This window comes from Mercenaria mercenaria, chromosome 14 (assembly GCF_021730395.1).
Source record: "Mercenaria mercenaria strain notata chromosome 14, MADL_Memer_1, whole genome shotgun sequence".
Classification (NCBI taxonomy): domain Eukaryota; kingdom Metazoa; phylum Mollusca; class Bivalvia; order Venerida; family Veneridae; genus Mercenaria; species Mercenaria mercenaria.
Genome location: NC_069374.1, coordinates 65,085,290 through 65,102,589, shown reverse-complemented (window position 1 = coordinate 65,102,589; position 17,300 = coordinate 65,085,290). Strand labels below are relative to the sequence as shown.

Sequence of the window (17,300 nt, the reverse complement as noted above, 5' to 3'; positions counted from 1 at the left end):
ATAAGAAACATCTAAGTCAAAGGATGGTCAAGAGTCCATCTAATACACGGCAACGCCTCCACTCACAAGTGTGATGTTGTTAAGCCTTAAACCATCCGCCTTAGTCCCTGTGACATTGCTGACTTTAATTCTTTCAAACTCTGGGTGACATTCAATGCTTTCTCGTCTCACACCTTAATCTGTTCAGTCTCTTAAGGTATTGGACCCGTAAAAGAGTACCTCCTTTTTGAAGAGTATTCAATTCCTACCATAAATACTTTGACTGCAATTTTCAGTGGGGCGTAGGTTCAAGTCCCACTGGGACCAAATTATTTTTCCATATTTTCCTTTTTTTCTAGTAAGTTTTTACTTCTTTCAAGATTTATTATGGATGTATTGTACAAAAGTGAAAAACGTTTTATAAGCGATTTCTTGCTGTTCAAATTGAATTTACCTCTGAATCAGGAGGGGTATAGTAAGACATCTTTAAAAATACTGAGTTACATGTGGTAAAAGTTCTCTATTTTGCCTTCATTCTTTAGACTTCATATTTAGGAAGAAATGCTGGTAGGTTTTACTTATGCCCCAAGGTTATTTTTGAATGAAGTGAGCAAAATTCAAAACAGACCCGGAGGATTCGACCTTAAGTTTTCAATGTTGGAGTTAGAATTCTGTCTCATTAAATCTGTTTACTTGAGGCACCCTAGAAAAAAATGACATTTACAGTTTTATTTTGTGTTTTATAATTTTTTAACAATAGTTTGATGTTTCTTTTATCAAAATTAATGCTGTAATGAATTCTCTGCAAATGTTTTAATAGTGGCCATCACACTGAAATTTGTCTCTACTTGAGCTTGAGGAAATACCATAAATTATACAAAATTTACTAAAATGGCATGGTAAAAGTTGTTTAAAATTTGCAACACAGTGCGAAACATGGTCAACTTTAAGAATATACCAAGAAAATGCCATGTTTTAAACTTTACTATTAGGGGTCCAATACCTTAAAAACACTAGACTAGACGAGGAAGTGGACCAGTACCTTATTCAAACAGATCCTTTTAACGTTGTCTTTATCTTATTCAAAGTTACACACAACACGTTCTCCGTCCACATATTACACACAATCTGACCATAATAGACATTGTCTTAAAATTTGTCATGAATAAAGGTATCGACTTCATTGATGTACCCAGTATATTTCGTGATAGACGTGTCATTGATTCAGTGCCTAAATATTTCAGAACTTAATGTATGTTATAGATATAAAACACTTGTGAGAAATGTTATATTCAGTTACAACTCAGTTACTTGTTTCCGACCTAGATGTTCAAACAAATAACACTTCTTACTGCTAATGTAAAAACTCAAAAGTTTGCTGTCAAGACGCATTTCATGTCATCACTTGTAGTTTTGATATTATTAAAGACAGACGTATTCGTAGTTTAATCCTAAAAGGCCCTAAATACAAACTTCATTCAAAGGTCAGATTGCGGAATCCATAGAAATATTTTGTGTTAAAGTGTGTCGTCGTGAGAATGCTGATCCCAATGCAATAACGTCCTGGAAACGTAATATTCTCGTGTTAACTTTTATCAAACAAATAAACCTGCTTCCACAAAACCCAAGTTTACCTTAAGACATCTGAAAAAGGAAATCCAATAATTTTATTTTAAGGATGTACAAGCGTTTTTTTTTCAGGATATCCGCCATTTTGAAAAATGTTTCTTCGAATATTGCTTTCTAACAAAAGTTTTGCCAAAAATTAATGCTTAATAATTAAAATATGGCTAATAATATACCATTTAACCAAATATATTCTGCTTTTTGCAAAAAAAAAATTTCACCCTTATTTTTGGCTGGCATTTGCATAAAATTGACGTAAGATTTACAATGGGGTAGGGGTAAGTAATTTCAAATATCTATTAAAGTAGATCAGATTTGGTTTTGATATTTTTCTGACTGATACATATAATGTTAAGCTGTAAACGAAATAAAAGTTTTCAAGATAGCACCTTATATTATCTAGAAAATATAAATTAAACAAAAAGAACAAAAAATATCAAAATTCACCACTTTTTAACAGTTTTTTCTTAATAGATCTCTTAGACCCCAATTTTTTTTCTTTCCATTTTGAAGCATTTTTGTGTGTCATTAATGCTGCAAAATATTTTGAAAATCTTAACGTCAGACCTTTTTTTGTAGATCTGAATACGTTTTTTACATTGAAAATAAAGTGGGTGGGGTAATTACGTCAACATGTAAACATTAAAGAGATTTGTTAGTGACATTTATGCTTATATACTATTGACATCACCATATATTCATATTAACCTGTAAGACCTGAAATCCCTATAAGATTAAGTAGGATATTATATCTTTTATAAAGTACAAACATTTTTTCAATTTTACAAAATTTCAGAAATCCATAAACAGTGGGTGAAGAAAATACCCTATAAAATTAAAACGAGTTCGGTGACCTATGTTTTTTCTGCTCTTGTTTGTCTTAGAAACTAATGTTCTTCAAGCTCACAAGGTATGAAAAAATTCTTAACGTTAGAAAAAATTCGCTCGTACATCCTTAAGTATGTTTTAGTTCCAGCAGACAAGGCGGCCAGCCAACAATATTATCATCATTTGACACCTACAGTATATTAATGTTTTACAAAACGAACTAAATAGCACCAAAGCTTATACACTTGACTCCTTCTGCTGAACAAAAGTTGGTCACTGATTACATCACCGTAGTTTCTAATTTGAAAGTTCGTATAGATGATCAACAAATTAAACTTCCAACCATGAACTGGATACCTACATTGCATAAGCAATCATATAAAGCTCGTTTCATCGCTAATGCAAGCTCTTGTACCACCGCAAATATTTCAAGGTATTGACATTATGTCTTTCTGCTGTAAAAGCCCACGAGAAAAGGTACTGCAATAAAGTATAAGAAAACTCTGGTAAACACTTATTCTGGCTGATAAAAAATTCTGGCGAAATTCTGGATAAGTTTAAAATTAATAATTACAATGTATCTTCAGTCAGAACATACGATTTTCTACTTTGTATACCACTTTACCACAGACTTTAATAAATGACAAACTAACTACCCTAATTCAAAAGACTTTGCCATGTAAAATGCTATAGTTCTCGCTTGCAATTTCGATAAAACTTTCTTTACTAGCTGCATTATTAAACTTATTACAATGTGGACCTGTGACCTTTTTATTAAACAACATTTATGTCAGATTTATGAATGTAGTTTTCAGACAAGTAATTGATATTCTCATGAGGACAAACTGTGCACCCCTTGTCGCAGATTTGTTTTTATATTGTTACGAAAGAGACTTTATGTTGAGCCTTTCTCCAGATACGCTGGCAGACATTATTACTGCATTTAATAACACATCACGCCATCTGGATGATATTCTTAATATGAATATTCCGTTTTTCTGCTCAGTTAGTAGATCCTATATATCCCCGGGAGCTCAAGATAAAAAAGTCGGATACTGCTGTTTCATTTTTCGATTTACATCTCTTTATTTATGACAATATAATACATACCAAAATTTATAAATGGGATGATTTTTATTTTAGTATTGTAAATTTCCCCCATTTGGATGGGGATGTACCTGGGGCTACATCTTAGGTGGTATAATTTCCCAATTAATTCAATTTGCCAGAGCGTGTAGTCATATTGAGGATTTCAATGAACGCAATCAATATATTACAAATAAACTTCTTCAGCAGGGCTACCGTTATTACAAATAGCGTAGATATTTTGCTAAATTTTACTATCGTAACTCTGATTTGGCTTTAAAATTCAGTAATACTTTAAAGACAATTCTGTGGGAAGGTAATTCAAAACCCGATTTTTATGAGGATGTATTTTTCGTAGGATTATGGGTCATGGTAATTTTAAATTGTATTTGGTAAAATTATAAAACGTTTATTAAGACAGGCTACGACCCAACTAGTTTGAGACACACCGCATGTTTAGTGTTCAACCCGTTTACAGTTGGACACAACGACACAACACTTCCCTCTTTGACTGCGTCTGACGGAAGAGGGGGAAGGGGGACTCTGTGATAAGCAGTTTTAAAGTCCCACCCGGACGGAACTGTTTTGATTTCTGTCTTCTGGCCTATTTCGTAGGGCCCGTAAAGGTGTTTCTCTTGATGTTGTGCCTGCTACAAAGGCATTGAGTACATACGTTTTTGGTTCTTAAGGTTTGCTTTTTATATAATTATACAAGAGCATTTTATGGTTTTACATGCAATGCTTTTGTTTCCATTGCGTGTGTTAGAGATTCACCTGGCGGGGATTACTTTTATTTACACTGTTTTACCACCGACCGTTCAAAGGCGGTGCCCCTCTGTGTTCTTTTATTCTTTTATCCTCGTGTGTTTTATGTGTGTGTGTGTGTGTGTGTGTGTGTGTGTGAAGTATGCATTTTTGCGTGCTGTGGGTTTCATTTCGGAGAGGCTGCGTTTTTGGAACGTGGTATTCCTTTTTTAATATTTATCCCTTTTTTAAATTCAAAGACTTAAGAAAATGATTTCTGGAAAGAAATATCAGTCCAGAAATTCTCTTGGCAGCGCCATTTATCAGTGTTTCAAAAATATACCAAAAGAAGACTATTTATGAGCTTTTTGCGATTAGGTAAAAAGATTGCTAAAAAGTGTTTCGTTAAAGGGTGAATACTTTGAAGGTTTGTAATAAAAATAAGTTTGATTAAACGTAGCACTTAAGAAACCCGAACCCAATGACAGCACTTTTTACAGAACCCTCGTAATTAGCTTTAAGTAATATGAAAACGTAAAATATAAATGTTTACCTGCAAAGACAAACGCAAAATCTGTGCATTCTTTTCTTCCTCTGATTCAACCACTGATTCCTTTCTGCCAACCACTGGTTTCTCAATGTCATTGGTGGATTGTGGATGAAAATCCATAATCTCCGCTGATTCTTTAATTATTGGAAAATGCTATATATTTCACATAAAAGTAAAGGTAGGAAATTATTAGTTTTAATGAAGCTTATTGTATTTTCAATTTGCGAGGATTTTTAATAATGAATTTATATAAAAGTATTATATGAAAAAAAAAGAGGAAAGATATCAAATCATGTGCTTCATATCTTTTCGGACAGTTATGCTCTTACTTGCTAAGTTGCAAGGAAAATTGTGTCATAAGGAAAATTTAAGTTTCTTAAAATGTTATTTTTCTATGCAGACTGATTTGTACTGAAACTTAAAACCAGAATATGAACAAGAGTTGTCAACACAAAAAATGATTGGTCAGTAATTATAAATTTGATTACATTCCTTTCATAATTTGAAAAGTTTTTATAAAGGCAACTTTTGTGCAAAGTGTACAAAATTATTTAAAATGAGCTTCTTGCATCAATGCCTCACATGAATGTATATAGTAATTCAAATTTTCTCAAAATCCATTAAACGTGATCAACCAATAATTATTCGTTTGTCTTAGACCGTCTTTACTAGGGTTCCGTTTTATGCATTCTAAATGGTTACAGCTATCGTTAAGGCAAAACTATATATATATCACTGAAAACAATACCACTTTATTAGAAACCAAGAGATGCCATTTATGGTAAATAATATCCACATTAAAAGTTGTTCGTCGTTTAAACCAAGTGCATTGATCAATGGAAAAGCTCATATTTAGCAGGTAAAACCTTTTTATCTTAATGAATATACTCTGCATTTTTCATACCTTTTTAAATATTAGTCAGGAAATTGAATGTGCGCAAAAACGGAAAACAATGTTTTATTGGAAATTTAGATGAAATCAAATTCTTTTTACTTTTTGACACATTTTTATATTGTTTTTAGAACAAGCACCATATTATGCCAATTTTTATTAAATTATTTCGGAGTTTATGTCCTATAAAATATTTTTCCTTCCTGTATATTTTGAGGTAATTCAAAACCTTGTATAGATATTTCTTGGCATTAAAGCATCTCACATCACCGTATTTCATCTGGAACAAGTCTGCATAAGGAATAAGCAAAAAGAGTAATATGCGAAAAGCATTATGCGAATATTTTTATGTTTCAGATACAGGAATTAAGGAAAGATAAATTATGTGAAATATTGCAATTTTAATATCTTGCTTTACTTATCTAATACAATCGTGTAAGCAAAATCATGTTTCTTTTGCAAAAATAACATAAGCGTTTCACTGCCGTCAAGAATTAACCGACAAGATGTTATGCGAAATATTTTGAGACAAGTTACTAAGTTGTAAAATTTTTAAATGGACCTCTTTCATGAAAAATCTATTTGTTTCTCCTCTATTATACTGAGTAGAACTCAAAGCAAAACGTTAGTGAATGCGACAAACTAATTCCCTTATTATAACGGAAATTTCATTAACAAACAAACGGACCGTATAAACATACTTTTTGTCTGAGTCTGTTGTGTAAGTTATATTATCGGCATTGTTATACACATAATTATTAATGTTGCATTTATATTTCAATGTTTTTCATTTACACAACAGTTCTTAACTTTAATGGTGTTACATCAGACCAGTGGCTATACACACTAGAAATTTCTAAATTAACTTAGAATTCAGTGAAAAAAATGACTTTCATCTATTCATGTTTCTAGAAACAATCCTGTCTTATTTTGTGTGTTATGCAAAATAACATTTATCGAATTATGTGTGAGTCAACTGACAGTCAAATCAAACTACAAACTGGCCAGAGAAAAACAGCCAGAATATTTTCATTATGTTTTATTTATTCTTCTTTATTTTATTATTTAGTAAGAGCTGTTTGTAAAACATGTGTGCCTCTCATGATTGGTTGTACTATTTTTAGTCTGTGATCACTATGACTTTTACATGAGACCTACTCATCCCGAAAACAAAAGGTTTCACCAACATCATAAGCTTAATCATGCTATCAAGTTTCAAGATACTGGGTCAAAAGTTTCTCAAGTTATTGAGTGAAAACGGTCTTCAAAGATCAGGCCCCTTTAACCTTGACCTTTGATTTACAGACCCACAAACAACTTCATCAAATCCAATCATGCTATCAAGTTTAAAGGGTCTTGTTAAAGAGACTCCCAAGGTACATTGCAGAAATAGGTTTCAATGCACACGTCCCTGTGACCTTGGTCTACTGACAAAAAAGTAGGGGTTATCTTCTTAATAAGTCTAATAATGCTATAAAGATTGAAGATTCTAGAATGGATAATTTTCATGTTATTTAGGGGAAAACGTTTTCAATGTTCAGGTCCATGTGACGTTGACCTTTGACCAACTTACCCCAAAAATAACTGGGTTCATCTACTTCGTAAGCCAAAACATGCTATCAAGGTCGAAAGTTCTAGATTGAATGGTTCTCCTGTGACCCTTTCCGTTGACTTACTGATCCCGAAAACAATATGGGTCATCTACTTTATAAGCCCAATCATATTACCAAGTTTAAAGGTTATTGGTCATGTGGTTTTAAAGTTATTGAGGGGAAACCGTTTTTAATGTTCAGGTCCCTGTGACTTTATGCCTATTGACCCCCAAAACACAAAGGGTTTTAAAGGTTCATGCTTCTGTTTCCTTGACCTTTAGCCTATAGAACACCTCTCAAGTGTTTCCCAAGTTATCGGGCTGAAACCGTTCGCTCTACCGATAGACAGACCGACTGATGCGACAGCAGGTGCAAAGCAATACACAACCTTCTTCGAAGGAGTACATTATCAAGGAACAAAACATGAGAAAAAACTACATTTAAAAGTATCGTTTTCCCAATTTTCCGGGAACAAGACAGAATGTTCATGCAAGGCTGCTTTTGGCCAGGTTTATAATATTGACTAGTTGGCTTCTTAGAAAAGATCATTAAAATGTTTCTATCGTAAGCACTATAGAAACAGTTTTCAGGTTTGATGCCGCAGAACTTATTGAACAGTCTTGCTAATAAGTGAATACTCTATGTAATAGATCTTTTAACGGCTATCAGGAGTCATTAAAAATGATTTGTCGTTCCTAAATGCGATAAATCAAAATATTTGAAATTTTGAAAGTTAACTACCATTCAGTTCAAAAAGGAAATGATTTCAAATTTACTTTTGCCTAATTGTAGCTCCTTTTGATTTTTAAATTTTGTATTTCCTCAAATATTGATATACTGGTTAAAATTATATTGTAAGGTACATATACGTAAATATTTTTTTGTCTGATTTTGCCTGATTGAGCAAATCCAGTTAGTATATATCTGTAATACCTACTATTTCCTGTAGCTCAATCAGCTCGTGTATTTGAATGTCTTCAAACAGTAGAGCTATTGTTGTCACAATGTCGTCCGCAGCCGTGATGGCGCCCACATCACAACAGTTTTGCATGTATACTAGTATCTCAAAAAACCTAATGCTTTCAAATTTCACAGGTGTATTTCGCATCATGAGATGACCTCACGGGGCAAGTTACTTAACTCTAGCTTTTAATTGGCAAAATTTACCCTTGTTTAACTTAAGACGTTCTGTTACAATTTTGCATGTAAGCATGTTTTTAAAAAACTACCTAGTCAAATGATTTTAAACTTCACACACTGGTTTTGAGTCATACGATAACCTCACAATGCAAGTTGCATGACTCTTGCCCCTTAATAACATTGAAAATTTGTGAAACTTTTGCATTTAAGCATGTTTCTCAGAATTACTTGACTAAATGTTATCGGATTCTCCAGACGACTTTGGCATCAAAGGATGACATATCATGTCAAGGGTATTTTCGGCAAAATTTCCCCCTTTTTCAGCTCGGAAAAACTTTGATAAAGCTTTTGAAATAAGAAAGTAATAAGTGAAATGACTTCAAATAGGCATGGGCGCAGTCATTAGACATATCTTGTTTCATTTCTGGTCTTTTTTATACCTCTTTCATATCCGCACAGTGTTAACTTAACATGCTCATTTGGGTATTCATTACATTGTAAAGCAGCATGCCTCCAGATTTGGCTAAAAATAATCTTTCTTTCAAATAGAAGTTTGGTCGTATTATGAACATTAGAATATGAATTTTTGTTTCTAAAATATTTTAAAAGTTCCAAATCAAGAAAAAAAGATGACCGCGTCGGGAATCGAACCCCGGACAGCCTCGGCAATAAAGATATTTTCCCATCGTCATAACCACTAACGCTACAGCAGAAGTAGTGAATAATGACTTCAAAATATAGATATTTATAATCGAGACAGTTTACCTGGAGTAAAAGCGCGACAAACGCTTTTCGATTTACATCGTAAAAAGTAGTAAAAACAGCAAATTCTCATGTGTTTCCGTAACATAAAGTTTGTCAGTAATTAAGTTTTAAAGCCTTCTTAAGAAATGTAGCATTTATTTCAAGATATCTATTTTTTTTGTCGAACAATCTGGAGGCATGCCGCTTTAATAATCGGTTATCAATGAACTGATATGATACGTTTAAATCGTTTTATTATACACTTGTCAAATGTTCTACGTACACACCTTGAAACTTCCGTTTAAACCTGATCAATCCATTCACCCATCTATTCATCCATCCATATTCTATCTATCTATCTATCTCTCTATCTCTCTATCTATCTATCGCACTTATTTTATTATAAGTTACCTACAAATAACCAATGAAACTTTGAGCATTCCTCCTCTACGAGTGTGCACCTGCAAGCGAGATTGGATCGCATTTTGATGTAATTTACGTGCAAAGTTTCTCAATCGCGTATGTAAAAACTTAAATATATTATTTGTTTATTTGTTTGTTTTGGGTTTAATGCCGTTTGGTCAACAGTATTTCAGTTATGTAACGGCGGGCAATTAACCTAACCAGTGTTGCTGGAATCTGTATCAGTACAAACCTGTCCTCCGCAAGTAACTACCAACTTCCCCACATGAATCAGAGGTGGAGGACGAATGATATCGGACACAATGTCTTTTATCAAATCGTCATGGAAAACGTACGCCTCGCCCTGGGCTCGAACTCACGATCCCGCGATCCGTACGGGCTTGAATATATTTTACACATGGTATTAGAGCACGGGGAAATTGGGCTATTGGTTCTTTTCGTGACAAATCAATGATTTTGGCACCGGTGTCGAATTTTCTACTTTAGTGGTAAAGATAAGCTTGAAAATATTACATTTTAAAAATAATTATATTTGAATTTCACTTATCATTTCCTCGACTTATCTGTGTACTATGAACATTTGACAAGTGTAGATATGCCAAAACCTGTGCCACTTTCAAGTTTTATTTTCTACAGAAATATTTTCAAGTGAAACTTTACAGCATATCTTCATTCAGTTTCATTATCACATTTAATAAGAATATCAAGAAGTAGTGACTAAACTTGATATTTTTTGCAATTTTATAAATGTCGTAAAGGCGAAATGTAAATAAACATGTACTGCAATAATATTCAACATTTGCTAGTCTTTTGAATAGCAACTGTGATCTGTCATTCTACAAGGACTTTAAGACATAAACAACCATTCCATTATATTAAAATAGGTACATTGTCAATTGTTTCTTTTCTACAAAATACTTGCATTTGGGTTTTTCACTTTTAATTAAATACTGAAAATTAAGTGTGCATAACAAATTAACAATGACTTTTATTACAAGTACATGCTGACATTGCAACACGCAGTGACGAAAAAAACTGTATGACATACCTGGTTGAAATTTAGAATTTCTTTCTGTTTTTGTTCTGTCTTCTGATTCAACAGTTGTTTTCTGTTCCTTAGTCTTATCTACATTCACACTAGAACCTGTCTGGGAACTTTGTTCCTGAGGTTTTGTAGATTCTGAAAATAATAACATTTATGTAAATTGTACTTTCATTTTCTGCAAATTTAGAGCAATTGGAGTATTGCTCTATCGAAAATTAAATGGTAAAACTGCATCTCTCCATTTATTTTGAGCAATTTGGGATTTAAACCCCAGCTGGGATATAAAAGCCAGAAAATGGCACTGGGCCATGTGTCTATATAAAAGAATTTCATATCGGAAAACTATTCTTTAGTCCTGAATAAGCTATGGAATGAACAAAGCATAATACATACACATGCCTATTGATATTATAATATTTGTAATTTTTATATTGGAGCAGTTAATTTTTCACCAAATGTCAAAAACGTACACTTGCATTTGTTTTATATCTTATCTGTTAAAAAAATGAGTTCCTGGAGAGGAGCCTGCAGGTTATAACATCTGATTACAGTGAAATGTAAACAGAACGCGATTTTGTATCAACAAGAATGCTGAAGCAGACGTTAAACCGTTGGGCTAATGTCATTGTATTATAGTTTCAGTTAGCGGGAAGCAAACCCGCGGCCCTGACAAAACGTGCAGTGCTATAATATAACTTCCGGTCAATGGCGGTCAAATGCACAAAGTTGGTAAACAAAGAAAAAAGTTAGGTTGTGACGAGATGAATAAGATGAGTGCTTTGTAGTCAGTGAAAAATGAACCGTGATACATATAATAATGAGATGAAAGGCACTGCAGACGAATCAGATGGTGAAGTAAATGCGAAATTGAACTTTTCAGTGAGTACACAGAACCGTTTTGAAGGGCGCCATTATAGCCATGATCGACAGTCAGATAATCAGACCCGTAAGAGAAAGAAAGGTAGCCGAGGTAGTATTGAAATTGGTGCATTTGCTGACCTGAGTACTGATGATAAGCTCGTTTGTATATTTGACCAGATGAACAGAAACTTTGCCAAAATTGAGACTAATGAAAATGTACAAGGCAAGTGCGTGAGCGATATTCACGAAATAAACAAAGGTTTCTTAACAACAAACCAAAGAATTGACCATATAGAGAAATTATGTGATGTCCATACACAAACTTTGAAAAAAATGTCCTATCATTCCATCGGCCAAGAAGCTAGAAGCAGACGGAACAATATCATTTTCTACGGAATCACTGAAAATCTCAGATATTCAGACAAAGAGGTCGCGTATAGATTTATGGAAAGTGACCTAGATATTGACACTAGTGAAATGTGTATTGAAAGAGCCCATAGACTGGGGGTGTTACACAGTGTTAAAAATAGATACAAAGATTATCCAAAACGACCACTTATTGTAAGGTTTAAAGATTATGTTGACACTAAAACAGTCATGGAGAAGGCTTTTACGCGGGTCAAAGATCGGAGTAGACAGGGATTAACCCGAGAAATTGCACTCGCACGCAACAACTTGTACACTTCTTCCGAAGCCAAAAATGCACGACAAAATAAAGAGAGAGTGCAAATAAAGTACCCAGCTAGGCTTTTCATCAAGGGTAAAATGGTTAAAGACATGTTCCCAGACTGGTTTAGCGTACTAGGTTATAGCAGAATAGAAAACAAAAACCATAGCATTGATGCCAGGAATCAAGCTTACTCGATCGAGACCGATGTGGACAAATCAGTAAATTTAATTGATACGTCTGAGGGGAACGATGAAGTATTCGAACCGGTTCTAAAGCCGATAGACATGTACACAAGCGAAAATGTAAACAAAAGATCACGTGCCAACCTGTTGGATCAAACGTACAACATACCTGAAAAACAAAATGTAACGAAACAGGCCTTACCTGATAAAAGTCCAAAAAAAGATAGTAAATCTCAGTCCCGAGGAAGAACCCGACATAAATGCCAAAATTTAAACTCAAATAACTATAGAAATCAAACTTCAGACAGAGCACGTATATTAACACCTGCTAGTGCACGAGGACTCACGGAATCAACATCTATAAATAGACCACGGGGAAACCGGAAAACAGAGGATAGCGGGGGAGAGAAAAGCTAGGGTCGATGTGAGGGGAACAAGGGCATAAATATATGTTTACTGCACTGTCAGGGACTGCTAGGCTTACGCTATAACAAACTTGACTCTGATGAGATGAAACTATTATTTAAAGAACATGACATCTTATTATTTACAGAAAGTTGGTTAAGTAATGTATATATTTATGAGGTGAATGGTTTTATTAACTTTGCGGTAAACAGAAAAAGTAAAAAGGGCGCAAAGAGAGACAGCGGGGGTTTAATTGTTTATATTTCAGAAAAGTTTAAAGGAAGCGTTGAATTTTTAAAAAGTGTTGAAGACTGCATACTTTGGATAAAATTGGACGGGAATCTGTTTAATATGATAAATGATGTTTTTTTTTTATGTCTTTGTTATAATGTACCTACTGGTAGTAGTAGAGAGATGTTTCTTGAACAAAGTATATTTGATATTATGTACCATTTCGAAAATGTCTTTGAAGGTAAATGCAATTTTCTCATTACAGCAGATTTTAATGCTAGAGTAGCGGAAAAGCCAGACTTTGTCGAAAATGAATTTTTATTGAATTTAGATTTATTACCCGAGGATTATGTCGAAGACAATGTTTTGCCCAGAAAGAGCCAAGATAAACATGTTAATGAAAATTGCAATTTTTTGCTAAATTTTTGTAAAGCCACGGGCTTAAGAATTTTAAATGGTAGAACTGGTGCAGATAAAAATATAGGCAAATTTACATGTGTAAAAGAGCAAGGTAGTAGTGTGATAGATTTTGTTTTATGTAAGCCCGACATGATGAAATTGGTCACATCGTTTGTTGTTCATGAACCAAACATACTATCGGACCATTGTGTTGTAACTTTTTCGTTATGCTCGAATCCAAATCCAGTATCTAATGAATCCGAGCAAAAGAATACTAGTAGCCCTACGTACATGTTTAAATGGGACAGTTGTAAGAAAAATGATTTCCTCGATGTATTAGAATCTGAGAGTGTATGTAACAAGTTTGCAGGGTTAGGTAACACCATACGAGAGGCAAAAATGTTGAAGATGTTGATAATATGTTGTCAGATTTTTATTTAACTGTTGAAGAAGTTTGTACACTCCTGTTCAGGAAAAATGTTGGAAATCGCTCCACATCTTTGAAAGGTAATAGAAACCAGTGGTATGATGATGAAAGTAAAGACAAAAGGACAGTTTTTTATCAGTGTTTAAAAGAATTTAGAAAGAATGATTGTAATGAAAATAGGATAGATATGGTTAAAGCTAGAAGTGAAAACAAATATATGGTAAGAAGTAAAAGGTATAATTATGATAAAATACAAACTAAAAAGCTGGAAAATATGAGAATTTCAAACGCAAAAGGTTATTGGAAATTGCTAAAAAGTTTTTGTGTTAAGAATAGTTCCCAGAATATTTCTGCTGATTGTTTTGCTGAATATTTTAAAGCTGTAAATAAGCGTGATTCCGCGTTTTTTAGACTGATGACGATATCATTCGGTTTAATGAGAGATACCTTAATAACGAACTTAACGAAATGTTTGCTGAATTGAATGTTAAGATTTCTTCGGCTGAAGTTGTTAAAGCCTGTAGTGAGCTGAAGCTAGGAAAAGCGGCTGGACCAGACTTAGTGTTAAATGAATTTTTCAAGTATGGGACACAAAAGAGATTCTTCTTATCGTTTCTCATAAATTTGTTCAATAAACTTTTTGACCTGGGTTATTTTCCGGAAAAGTGGACAGAGGGATATATCATTCCTATACATAAAAAGGGCGATACAGGCGAACCTGGAAACTATAGGCCAATTACGTTACTTAGCACTATTGGTACACTTTTTACGAAAGTGCTGAATAATAGATTAGATATGTGGGCTGAACATTACAATGTATACATAGAAGCTCAGGCTGGCTTTAGGAAAAATATGAGCACGGTTGATAATATTTTTATTTTGCATGGCCTTATTAACCATATGCTTAATACAAATAAAAACGTTTTGTAGCCTTTATTGAATTTACGAAGGCTTTTGATTTTGTTGTACGTGACATAATTTGGTATAAGCTGCTGAAGTTAGGAGTTAGAGGTAAATTGTTAAATGTTATTAGATCAATGTATAGTAATGTTAAGTCTAGAGTTAAGCATATGAATACAATAAGTGAAGATTTCACATGTATGTTAGGCGTACGTCAAGGAGAGTGTCTTTCACCTTTTTTATTTGCAATGTACTTAAATGACATTGAAGAACACTGTATCTTAAATGGATTCGAGGGGATAAATTTAGACATGTTTAAACTTTTTCTTTTATTGTACGCTGATGATATTGTTATTTTTTCTGAAACGGAATCTAGCTTACAAAAGGGCCTTGATATGTTATTTGATTACTGTATAAAATGGAAGCTAACGGTTAATGTAGCCAAAACTAAGGTGATGGTTTTCAGAAAAGGTGGCATAAACAGGAGAAATTTGAATTTTACATATAATGGTCAAATTGTAGATATTGTTAAAAGTTTTACATACTTAGGAGTTACATTTACCACAGGTGGCTCATTTACTGCAACTGACGAGGCACTGGCGTGCCAGGCGTTAAAGGCAATATACAAACTTAAATCCTATTTAGTAAAATTTACTAATATTGGTGTTAGCCATTCTCTAGAATTATTTGACAAATTAATCGTCCCTATTTTATGTTACGGGTGTGAAATATGGGGATTTAGGGAAATTAATGTTATAGAAAGAATACACCTACAGTATTGTAAACAACTTCTTGGTGTACGTACACAGACACAAAATAATTTCGTATATGGAGAGTTAGGTCGTACAAGTTTACTTAATAAAAGGTTGTTATGTATATTAAGATACTGGTTTAAGTTATTAGAATGTGATTCTACAAAATATATAAAAATTGTGTACAATATGATGTTACAAGATTTGAATGTGTATCCTAACAAGAAATCATGGGCATATCACACTAAATATTTACTTGAATCTTTAGGTTTTAACCATGTATGGCTGTTTCAAGGTGTTGCCAATAAAAATATGTTTTTAGAAGTATTTAAACAAAGACTGTACGATACTGGATTGCAGCAATTGAACGCCCAACTAGAAACCTCGACCAGGGCAAGAACATATAGATTATTTTCATGTTTTAAATATCAACCTTATTTAGACATTTTTAATATTAAAAAGTTCAGAAATGCTTTTACAAGACTGAGAGTATCTGCACATCATTTAGAAGTAGAAGCAGGCAGATGGCATAAGCCAAATAAAATAGCGTTTGACCAAAGAAAATGTAAGTTATGCAATACACTGGAAGACGAATTCCATTTCTTATTTGAATGTCCACTGTATCAAGATATTCGACATATGCATAAAAAAAGAGGTGTTATACTTTACTAACAGTAACCATGTCCTCTCAACATTTGGTAAATTTTATCATAACAATGTATTTTGATATGTTTGTATAATATGTGTTTGATATGCCATTGACATGTTTACATATTAATGAATGTATATATATATATTGTGTACTGATTAAAAGCATTGATGATATCGTCTGTTTCACGACTCTGTTGGTAAATTTGACTGCGCAACACCAACGAAGCTCGGATTTATTCTCGTATTCCTTGGACAATCAATCTATATTGAAACGCTCGAAATAAGGTATCTTTACATTTTATTGTATTGATAGTAAATGGCTATTCAATGCTTGGGATATGTGTTATGTGTATTTTAAAAACTAATAATATTGGACATTTTTGGTAGGGGCGGATGGGGAGGGGACCTACAACTGTCTGTGTAAAAGTCCATAGATGATTTAAGAATCCACAATTGATTTACGAAGTGTCTTCTTATCAAATTGTCATATACCCCTCATCCGGAGATCCAACACGCGATCCCTTGACTCAGTCTTGTGCTTTACTGAACACACTGACACGGCCGAAAATCATTACCAAAATACTTGTTATGAATTTAATCTATATATCGTATAGATAAAAACTGATAACTTGTTTGTTTGTTTGTTTTGGGTTTAACGAAGTTTTTCAACAATATTTCAGTTATGTAACGGCGGGCAGTTAACCTAACCAGTGTTCCTGGATTCTGTACCAGTACAAACCTGTTCGCCACAAGTAACTGCCAACTTCCCCACTTGAATCAGAGGTGGAAGACGATTGTTATCAGACACAATATCTTTTATCTAGTCGTCACGGAGAACATACGCCCCGCCCGGGAATGGAACTCACAATCCCGCGATCCGTAGATTTGCGCTCTCCCTATTGAGCTAAGCGGGCGGGCTATTTGATAACTTAGTTTTATCCAAAATTGACATATATACAAATTGTTGAACATTAATATTAGATCATTCAGCTTATGTAAATGAACAAAATGAAGGAGTTAATCATAAATCAACTGGCTTCAGTCTTTTACTTTTATGACATTATAAAATGTCGCGAGCAAACTTACACTTTGCATTTTATTCGCTATTTTAATATTTCTTCCTTTTCTGGTTATTTTTTCTACATTCTAAGCGTAAGTTATGTTTCATATCTT

General features: G+C 33.5%; 1 protein-coding gene across 4 annotated transcripts in view; it reads right to left on the bottom strand.

The window, feature by feature from the left end:
• Positions 1-17,300, bottom strand: part of LOC123526993 (uncharacterized) — a 154,216-nt gene that overhangs the window by 88,670 nt on the left and 48,246 nt on the right. For all 4 annotated transcript variants that reach the window (XM_053523722.1, XM_053523720.1, XM_053523723.1 and 1 more), the window contains 2 exons: positions 10,653-10,784; positions 4,817-4,947 (listed from right to left, as the gene is read on the bottom strand). In XM_053523722.1, the coding sequence (XP_053379697.1) occupies positions 4,817-4,947; positions 10,653-10,784 (263 nt within the window). The remainder of the gene's footprint in view (positions 1-4,816; positions 4,948-10,652; positions 10,785-17,300) is intronic.